Below are 11,264 nucleotides of genomic sequence, written 5' to 3' on the forward strand. Positions count from 1 at the left end.
AGGCACTTTGCTAAGTGCTTTACAAATATTATCTTGTTTGATCTTCACAACAACTCTATGAGGTAGGTGCTATTATTATCCTTATCTTTCAGTTGAGGAAACTATGGCAAATAGAGGCTAAATGACTTCAGGGTCACACAATCTGATGCAGGATTTGATTTCAGGTCTTGGTGAATCCAGACCCAGTGCTCTATTCACTGTGCCACCCAGCTGCCTCTGCCTCTCTATAGTAAGGACAGAAACAGCTCTGAAGGAAAAGCAAGATCTATTTAGAGCAACTGTTCATTTTCTAGTTCAGCTCTGTTTTTTTCTTCTCTGGCAGTAATGGTAACAGCAGTAGCTGGAGCAGTCTTGGTTTAGAAGGAGATATGTATGAGGAGAATTTATCCTTTCCAACATCAGACAGGTTGGTCTAGTCCAGAAATTTAAACAGATGAGTTTTTCTTCACTAATGCATGAAAATATAATTATAAATGAATGTGTGTTACCCATGCACATGAATATCAACATACTTTTCTCCTAATCTTGGCATGATTTTGCCTAATGAACTTATATTTGGTGAGATATGGCTATGTCAAGTATGAATGACATCTAATTATAAAGTAAGTTATCTTTTTTTGCATGTTCTGCTTGCTCTTTTTTAATCTACCAGTTATTATTTCCTGAAGAAGAGCTTGCTTCCTACAGAATTTCTGTTTTCTCTCTTTGTCTTCAGTTCATGCAGGTTTTATTTGGTATGGATGATCTCAAGTTTGAGAAAAATGAACTTTTTTGTACTCTAAAGAGAAATATCAATGTTAAATAAGTATTGAATGCCTAACTAAATCTTCATGGCATGACATAAAGTCACTGAGTAAAACTCAAGCCTTGTCTTCTAAGAGCTATATCTAAGACAAATATTGTAGACTATTTTTACATTTGAATTCTATGTCTAAAATTACTTGGATATTTGTTACCTTAAGGTAGGATTTCTGGGTCACTGATTACCTATCCTTTGGAACCCATTGGCAAATCAGTTTATAACATGAAATGGTGTGAGAAGCAAAGCTTCCTTTTAATTGTTTCTTGATTCTTTTTTAAACATTGTATGTGTTACCATTTTCACATATGTGATTATTGTGTTTTAGAGCTGGCTTTGTATGTTGGTTAAAATTTTATTAATATTTGCCTTTTTATTTCAAAATACAGTGATGGAACTGATGATAAAGATGAAGAACATAAACTTGCTATAGAAGGTAATGAATCTCAACTAAAAATATCTGGCATTATATGGCACTTAATATTTTATAGAATATTTTCACATCCATTATTCTCACATTTCTTAAGATTTTTTTTGTGTTCATGCATTCTTCTGTATGATAAATGTCATATGTCTGTATGACAACACACTATCAAGGTTGTTTGTGTAAATCTTATAAAAAATCCCTAAATAGTCTTGATTGAATATTACTTATGTAATTTTAAATTCTCTGTGAAGTAGGCCAAGTACTTGCTAAAGTAATTAAATTCATGTTAATATATGCCCTAAAATAATTATTAGAGATTCATTTGATTTTCTCTATGTGTAATTACAGTTCACGTGATATTTTGTTCAAAGTATGAAAATATCTCCCAAATTCCAAAAAGCTACCACAGAGGCATAGTATTTTATTTTAATTATGGCATAAAGTTAGCATGGTCATTTATTCTCAACCAGAAGATAAAAATATGGTAAAGTGGCTTTAGTTTCCAACTCAAATGCTTATAATGCTTATAAATGATAGCAAAAATGTTTGCCTAACTTAATCCCTCCACACTCACATTATTTTAGGTAGTAGTTGAATATTTATTTTACTAACATAACCCATGTGGTATGGATACTTGATGCTGCTTTTTGGAGTCAGTAATCTTTTCAGGTAAAAGAGTCATTTTTGAAGTAGTCTTGGGATATAACTTTGAAGAGTTACATTACATTTTCATGTTAGTATGTATATTTTTCAATTCTGTAGTGATATAAGAATGACAAACTACTAGTCTGGATAGAATATATGCCTAATAAGGGCTGGTGAAAATCTTTTTGCTTGGAGTCTTGCAGATTTAATCAAAAGGGTTAGCTACCTTAGAGAATCTCTACTGTGTAGAAAGAAGAATAGAAAGATACACTCAGAAATTTGCATGAAACAAAATCCAGTAAAAGCCAACAATAAAAACTCTAGACCTCTAGTGCTTTGTATCCCTTACACGATATCCACAGCAGTGACAGCAACTATGAATGTTCTGGCATAGTTCTGAATTGCAAAAATATAACAGTCATAGAGAAGATAGAAGTTAAACATTTATTCAGATGCCAGCAAACCAAATCCCAATACCAGAAAACCAAATACATCATAGCAACAAAGAAGTTAATTCATCATAACACAGCAAGGGGCAATACCATACCTAGCTCTCTCCTTGCCTGTGTCCTCTCCTTCCTCCAAACTAAGTGTTCTGACTCCTACTTTCTTCTGGGCTCTACTCCACCCCGTCAGCAAACTCATCCCACCACAGGCTCTATGTGATTACATTTGGCCTATTAAGGGACAGGGAAGATCTTCAAAGCAGGAAAGATCTCCTAATTCCCTTAGGCCTATTAAGGGTCAGGGAAAATCTTCAAATTCCCATTACCATTACATGTTTATACCTGTATGCACAAAGTATGGCTAACAAACAAAGTTAACTGGATATCTTAATACAGGAAGTCAAAATAGACCTTAAAAGGTGAGACTTCATGCCTAAAAAACCTTATAACTTATAAATTTAGTAATAGAATATGACTTGATAGGTTAGTTATTGTTGAAAAGGAACAGGATGAAAAGTGGCCACCAGTTGTGGTATTGATATGGCACTAAGTTGGATTGTATACTAAGAAAGATACCCTATTATGAGGAAATCTTGGGACCCAAAGGGAAGCATATTGTCAAACATTTGGGTAAAGATCAACAGTGGCAGAAACAGAAACAATTATGGGAAGTTCTAGACTTAGGTAAAGAGTCCTGTATTCAGAGGAGTAGCTGGAGTTAGACTCACATAAACTCTTTGAACCCGTTTTCCTTGTTGAAAACAGGGGCAATAAGAGTTGTACTACCTAAGTGGAGAAGGAAATGCTATACAAATGGGAGTTTTTACTCCTTCACAGAGTCCTACTCTAATGCCTTCTGTGTGCCTAGTGCATATAGAAACTTATATCAATATATCAACATTTGTTTAATCTTCTGGAGAATTGGGTATCTTGATTTGTTGAAATTTGGGGTTGAGGATTAATCAGAAAACTTTTCTGGTTTAATCGTTGTTGAAAATATTTAAAAATTTATGCATCTATTTTAGATTATAATGCAGTAAACTTAATTGATTTTCTTTGATGACCTTTTTAGTGTGTGTCTCTGTGGTCATTGTAAATATCAGTTTTGATAGTATAATAGTATAGATATAGAAATACTTAGTTTGGGGTGAGTATATTCTTTCTGAGCCAAGACATATCATGGTTTTTTTTTTCTTAAATCTTTGAAAGTAGCTTGTGTCTGTGTGTATATGGTGAGGGAGGGTTGTTTCTTTTTACATATAGTCTAACAAAATTTCCAATTAATTGAGTATTTTGATTGTATTCTAGCTAATTATGGTTTTATTATGCAATAAGTCTTATAAATGCAATAGTGGTTTTTATATTTCTTCCCCCTGCTTTGTAACAGCTATAATCAAGACAGACCGTCTGTCATCTAGACAAGACCCTTATTACCTTATACTAGTTGTGCTTTCCAGTTGTATATCTTTGTTTGTATGTCTTTTTTGATCTTTATTCTGATTTAATGGGAAAAAACTAAGATTGGGGACCAAGAAACATTGAGTTCTATTTCTGGCTCTGCCTACTCATAAAGTTGTTGATATTGGAGTACTAAATTTAGGTTATTACTCCCTCGGCAAGTACTACTCTCTTAGTGTAATTTTATTTTATTTTATTTTTTTCTTTTTTAGAGAGGGGAGGGCAGGGCAGTTGAGGTTATGTGACTTGCCCAAGATCACACAGCTAGTAAGTGTATCAAGTGTCTGAGGCTGGATTTGAACTCAGGTCCTCCTGACTCCAGGGCTGGTGCTCTATTTACTGTACCACTAAGCCGCTCCTCTTGGTGTAATTTTAGGCAAATCATAATCCACCAGTTTCATTTTCCTCATTTGCAAAATTAGGACTAGATAATCTTTGAGGTGTTCCATCGGATACTAAAATTCTGACTGTGCATTTGTAATGTGTGTGAGTGCCTGCATGTGCATCTGTGTGTATGTGTGTATCACTATGTATTTAACATACTATTTAGAGCTGAAAGCAAACTAGCCCCAAACCTCATCATTTTACATATGAGACTTTTCCAAGGTCACAGAACTCGTTACTTGGCAGAGCTTGAACTTAATTCTTACCCATTTAATTTAAAAATCTGTATTTTCTGGTTCATGCATTTCCAGTTAATAAGATGTTGCTCTGTTTTTATTCCAGAATGTTAATTTCCTAGGAATTTTCTTTACCCCCCCCAAAATATAACTAATTACCACTTATGTAAATAATTCCTCTGTGCATTCATTTCAGCAATTTTTTTTCCTTCAGAAATCTTTTAAAAATATATTTTTAGTTCTTACCATTAATTTCCACAAGATTTTGAGTTCCAGATTTTTTTCCCCCATTTCTCCCCTACTGCCCACCCCAGTATGGCAAGCATACTGATTACGCCTTTCCTCAGTCTGCTCTCTCTTATATCCTCCCCTATCTCCGCCCCCTCCCTTACTTTCTTGTAGGGCGAGATGGATTTCTATACCATTACCTGTATATCTTATTTCCCTGTTGCATGTAAAAATAATTTTTTAACGTTTGTTTTTAAAACTGAGTTTCAGATTCTCTCCCTTTTCCCCTCCTCACCCCCATTGAGAAGACAAGCAATTCAATTTAAGTTATACATGTGTAGCTATGCAAAACGTTTCCATAGTAGTCATATTGTGAAAGACTGAGTATATTTCCCTCCATCCTATCCTGCTCCCCTATTTATTCTGTTTTCTCCTTTGACCCTGTCCCTTTTCAAAAGTGTTTGCTTCTGATTACCCTCTCACCCAATATGACCTCCCTTCTATCATCCGCCCCTCTTATCCCCTTCCTCCCTACTTTCCTGTATGGTAAGATATCCAATTCAGTGTGTATATTATTCCCTTCTTAAGCCAAATCCAATGAGAGTAAGGTTGACTCATTCCCTTTCAGCTCCCTATTCTTCCCCTCCATTGTAACAGCTTTCTCTTACCTCTTTTATGTGAGATAATTTTCCCTATTCTATCTGTCCCTTTCTCCTCCCAATATATTCCTCTCTCGCCTCTTAATTTTATTTTTTAGATGTTATTCCTTCATATTCAGCTCACCCTGTGCCCTCTATGTATACACATATACACATACATACATATTTATGTATGTGTTTGTGTATATATATGGATGGATGTATATTTATTCCCTTCAACTATCCTAATACTGAGAAATGTCTCATGAGTTACAAATGTCATCTTTCCATATAGGAATAAACAGTTCAGCTTTAATAAGTTCCTTATTATTTCTCTTTCCTGTTTACCTTCTCATGCTTCTCTTGATTCTTGTATTTGAAAGTCAAATTTGTTCAGCTCTGGTTTTTTCATCAAGAATGCTAGAAAGTCTTCTATTTCATTGAATGACCATATTTTCCCCTGAAGTATTATACTCAGTTTTGCTAGGAAGGTGACTCTTGATTTTAATTCTAGCTCCTGTGACATCCAGAATATCATATTCCAAACCCTTTGATCCCTTAATGTAGAAGGTGCTAGGTCTTGTGTTATCTTGATTGTGTGTCCACAAAACTCAAATTGTTTCTTCCTGAATGCTTGTAACATTTTCTCTTTGACCTGGGTACTCTGGAATATGGCTATAATCCTCCTAAGAGTTTTCTTTTGAAGATCTTTTTAAAGAGATGATTGGCATATTCTTTCAATTTCTGTTTTACCCTCTGGTTCTAGAATATGAGGGCAGTTTTCCTTGATAATTTCTTGAAAGATGATGTCTAGGCTCTTTTTTTGATCATGATTTTCAGGTAGTCCAATAATTTTAAAATTATTTTGCAGATCTGTTGTTTTTCTGATGAGATATTTTATATTGTCTTCTATTTTTTAATTCTTCCAGATCTATTTTATAATAACTTGATATCTCATAAAGTCATTAGTTTCCATTTGCTCCATTCTAATTTTGAAGGAATTATTTTCTTCAGTGAGCTTTTGAACTTCCTTTTCCATTTGGCCAATCCTTTTTTTAAAGACATTCTTCTCCTCATTGACTTTTTGGACTTCCTTTTCCATTTGGGTTAGTCTATTTTTTAAGGTGTTATTTTCTTCAGTATTTTTTTTGAGTCTCCTTTAGCAGGCTGTTGACTCTTTTTTTTATTTCAAAATTTTCTTGCATCACTCTTATTTATCTTCCCAGTTTTTCCTCTACTTCTCTTACTTGATTTTAAAAATCCTTTGTGAGCTCCTCCAAGGCCTGCAACCAATTTACATTTTTCTTGGAGGCTTTTGATGCAAGATCTTCAGGTTCTATGTTTTGATCTTCTTTGTCACCAAAGAAAGATTTTGTAGACTTATTTCTTTTCCTCTGTTTGCTCATTTTCCCAGCCAATTACTTGATTTTTGAGCTCTTTCACAAGGTAGAACTCTGCTTCCAGAGTGGAGAGTACTGTGTCCCAAATTCCTGGTGTTTTGCACAGCTGTTGTCAGAGCTACTTCTAGGCACTTGCCTCAGAACTGTGAAGAGGACTCCCTCTCCATGGCTGTCACAAGCTCTGCCATGCCAGTGTACCTCCTCACCCCACGACTGCTACCCAAGATTGCTACTCAGATCCAAGCAGAGCAAAGCAAGAGAATCCTGCTTTCGTGCTAGCAAAGAGATTCCTGTGATTGCTCTCTCATCAGCCGCTTGGTACACCCACCAAATTCCAGAAGCAATTTGCTGCTGTTGCTCCTGCTGCTGATGTCACTGTTGCGGTAGCCACCTCTGCCACCCTGGGGGCTGAGGCTGGATTGGGGCCATTCTCTTCTCTCACCCAGGTCCAACAGAGTTTCCCCACTGACCTTTTACTTTGTCTTTGGTGTTTGTGGGTTGAGAAGTCTGGAAACCACCACAGATGCCAGTGATTCAGTCCACTGAGGTCTGCTCTGGCCTGGTCTGTGCTGGTGTGGTCCACGAGGGACTGCACTCCGCTCCCCGTCTGGTGGGCTGTCTTCAGTTGGAGATGTGTTTCACTCTGTCATCTTGTGGGTTCTGTAGGTTTAAAATTTGTTTAGAGTTATTTTTTTACAGGTATTGGAGGTGATTGGGGGAACGAGCTCCCATCTCATCAGTTTAGCGTGAAAGTAAAGCTTATTTTAATATGGTATAAGTCCACTTGAAACAAAAATTTTTTTAATTAACAGGGTCTAGTTCCTCCTGTGCAATATATATTCCCTACTTTTTTAGAAAAGAAATCTGAATATGTAGTTTCTTTGAATTCACATTTTTATGTATATATTGTGTATATGTGTGTGTATGTATGTATTTCAGATTCATTTTATAAATAGAAATTTACTTTTAAGACTTTTGGTGACTTTTCTTTTTCTTTGACTTGTATGACTTACAGTTCTAACATTTAGACATTGATTATGTTATTCATAGCACTATTTAGACAATCTGTTTAAACTTCAAAAGTATATATTTAGCTATAAATAGTATTATGTTTAACCATAAATGTGTAGCAGAAGAATGTATAATGGAGTTATCCTTTCTACTAGCTTAAAAGAAATGTTATAATTTGTGAAATTTGCACTTTTGGTGGCATGGTTAAAAAATGGATTCCCATCATCTTTTTTTAGTCATAAGAAACGGAACCTATTTATTAATATTTGGAAAATATAGCAATTTTATTTTGGTTGATGTGTTTCATCTTCAGATTGTTTTGTGTCTTAAATATTAGGTTTGGAGAAAGTTGGGAAGAAACTATTAATAGTGAATATTGATATGGCCTCATGTGTTGTGGATTCTCAGCTGAGGCTTGCCCTCCAGTGGCTGGCTGCCTCTGAAGCAGAGGTGGAACAACTTTATTTCCATGACTCTGCAAAGAAAGAATTCATGCTGGTGAGTACTGTTAAAAGACTGCAGACCTTGTCAGTATCACCCATCCATCGATCCTCTATTGTCATGTTTTGGTAAAGGTGTCCATGGCTCCATATCTCCAATAGGTTCACCATGAAACAGGAATCAAGGAGCTTAAGTTAACTGTAGTTTTCTGTTTCAGAACTATAATAATTTACCCTCTTAGTCTTATTTTATATTTTTGGTGGGTATATTCTAAACAAAATCCTCAGGTCTCCTGTTAGTGAAGAAACATAGTCTGCTTTTGAATTTTATTTATCAAGAATATCACAGGGCGGCCAGGTAACACAGCGAGTAAGAGCACCGGCTCCAGTGTCAGACTGACCTGGGGATCAAATCCGGGCTCAGACACTTAGCACCCATCCAGAAACACCTGGCCATATAATCTTGAGCAAGTTACTTAACCCCAATTGCTTAGGGGCGGCCAGGTGGCTCAGCAAGTAAGAGCACCGGCTCCAGTGTCCTGGGGATCAAATCCGGGCTCAGATACTCAGCACCACACCCAGAAATAACTGGCCGTGTAACCTTGAGCAAGTTACTTAACCTCGATTGCTTAATAAAAAAAAAAAAGAATATCATTAGCTTTTGAATCAGTGATGAATTAATCTTGTAGATGTCAAGACTTGGGCCTATCAAATGAGCTCAAGTTGAAGCCGTTAGCTTTATAGTTTATCTCCTTAGTATTAGAATTTTAAATATTATGGTATATTCATTGCCTTACTGGTGTGCCATATGATAGTACAATCTTAATGGTCTAATTTCATCAACTTGCTGTAATATTGAGGCATGTTTTCATAGTATAGACTTTGCATTCTTGGTTGTCATTTCTATCTTTTAAAAATACTTCTGTTTTGTATGTGTTATTTTTCCACAAATAATTCAGGGCTAATTTATTCTACTGTTAAGTTGTTTAGTTGAAAAGGAGTTTAGTTTATGATCATAGCTTGGCAGTAAGTTGTTTTTATTGCAGTTAAGTTGTAATTAATTTAGCAATTTAAAGAACATTATAGACATGCTTATGGAAGAGCAAGTAAGTATAAAGTTCTTTAAGTGTGTATGTGTTTTGAGAATGCTTAATTTTTTAAGAACTAGGACTTTTGCCTTCCTTGTATCCATTGGCGATAGTAGGTACATGTGCCACCACACTTTTGTGTGACTTCTCGTGAATGTGCCACCACACACAGACACACATAATTTTTAGCTTCTTTTTCCTATACCCCCTCCTCCCATCCAAATGGTCTAACTTACTAGCGGTTTAATTTTTCCATTTCTGTTGATAATGACAAAGCTGGGAGCTAAGGAAAAGCTGATATAGATAGCTAGATATGCAAGCAAAAGGGCCTAATAATATATCTTAAAATTTTTCAGTGTGAAAAATTTCCATCCTAACTCGTAAGCTGAGCAGATACTTTTCAGCTACTTTGAATTCATTAATTTAGTAGTCATTTATTAAGCACTTACCATGTCCAAAAGCATGTTTCATCTCTAAAACCTGAATAGGAATAGTCAGATTTTATTAAATAAACTTGTCTAATAATAGACTATATTCTACATGTTTTATAGAGATGTATTTTACACATCTCTATAAAATAAATTCAGGATTTGCATAATGAAAAGAATATTGAATTTAACACTAGAAGTTAGGGGAAGATGATGTGATCTGCTCTGCTAATTGTGTGGCTTCAGTTTTCTCATCTGTAAAATGGGGATAATGGTACTTATATTATCTATCTCATAGAGTAATTGTGGTTCAGATGAGGTAGTCTTTATGATAGTGCTTTTTTAACCTAAAGTACCATATTAGCTAAGTATAGAAAAAATCTGAACTCTGATTATGGAAATGAAATGTTTTAATGAATATATGTAAATAGTCCAAGTCCTATTAGGGGAAAGAAGTAATTAAAATTAGTTATAAAATTACAGATTTTCTTGCAAGAAGAACTCAGGAAAAATGGGGAAGATATAACTTGCTTCAAAACTGTTTTAAGTATCATACCTGCTTTGTTTTAGGGCATGTTGTATAAACTTCTAAGATGGCTCAATGGTTAATAATTGTCTTTCTTTCATTAGTTTTTGATACAATTCCAAGTTAACTTAAACGGATTGAATATTGGATTAGTAAAAATCCATCAAGACCAAACTTTCAGGGCTAAGCAACTTTCACATAATTTGCATGTTAATTTTCAAGAGTGGTGATTTTTTATTTGCTTTGCCCCAGCCAGTGTTAAGTCAGTTTCCTATCAGCATTTTTAGTATAAGTGAAATTAAATATATAAGTATAAATGAAAAAAACCCAAAACTATAGCAATAATACTGAGTTCTGGTATAGAATTTCCTTGAAACATTCAATGGGGGAAAATGGTGGGATTCATGGGTTAATGCATGTAACATAGTCTTCAGTTTCTTTGCTTGTCAGTTTCTTACATTTCTTTCTGGTTAATAGTATTTATTTTAATAGTAGGGTATTTAACATCGTAGTTATATTACATTTTTGTATGTTTTGATAATCATCAGGGAAGAAAAATGGGAGGGACAAAAATATATTCAGTATTTACAATATACTTGTGGCTGTGGGAAGGCATTGTATAAATTATGAATTAAAAAGAGGTAGGAGAATTGCCCACAGAGAGTTAAAAACAGTGATTGATAAAACAAATTTGTGATTAAATATGGAATTACCAACATAATATCTTTTAAAAGTAAATATTGTCTGTAGTTAAAAAAGTATTTTTTATTTTTCAATTTTTGATTTAGGTTTGTGAATAGGAGTGTTAGGGTCATGTAGAAAAAAAATGGGAAAGAGATGGGCTGCCTAGGGGAAGCTAGATGGTGCCATGAATAGAGTTCTTAGCCTGGCATCAGGAAGACCTGTGTTCACATCCAAGTTCAGATATTTAACTAGCTGGGTGACTCTGGGCAAGTCACTGAACTGTCTACCAGTTTCCTCAGCTTTTGAATGTCGATAATAATAGCTCCTACCTCATAGAATTGTTAGAATCAGATGAGGTAATACTTGTAAAGTGTTCAGCACAGTGCCAGGCTCATAGGCGATCTCCCATAAAAGCTTGTTTCCTTA

The 11,264-nt window shown here is 34.9% G+C and overlaps 1 protein-coding gene across 16 annotated transcripts in view; it reads left to right on the forward strand.

The window, feature by feature from the left end:
- Positions 1 to 11,264, forward strand: part of AKAP11 (A-kinase anchoring protein 11) — a 114,979-nt gene that overhangs the window by 99,099 nt on the left and 4,616 nt on the right. For 15 of the 16 annotated variants that reach the window (XM_069068678.1, XM_069068679.1, XM_069068670.1 and 12 more), the window contains 3 exons: positions 323 to 406; positions 1,189 to 1,235; positions 8,010 to 8,170. In XM_069068678.1, coding sequence (XP_068924779.1) covers positions 323 to 406; positions 1,189 to 1,235; positions 8,010 to 8,170 — 292 coding nt within the window. The remainder of the gene's footprint in view (positions 1 to 322; positions 407 to 1,188; positions 1,236 to 8,009; positions 8,171 to 11,264) is intronic. The other variant, XM_069068682.1, reaches the window with a different exon arrangement.

The sequence above is a fragment of the Petaurus breviceps genome, unplaced genomic scaffold, assembly GCF_028583685.1.
Source record: "Petaurus breviceps papuanus isolate PSGF00001 unplaced genomic scaffold, PetGlider_PUasm1.0 90769, whole genome shotgun sequence".
Taxonomy (NCBI): domain Eukaryota; kingdom Metazoa; phylum Chordata; class Mammalia; order Diprotodontia; family Petauridae; genus Petaurus; species Petaurus breviceps.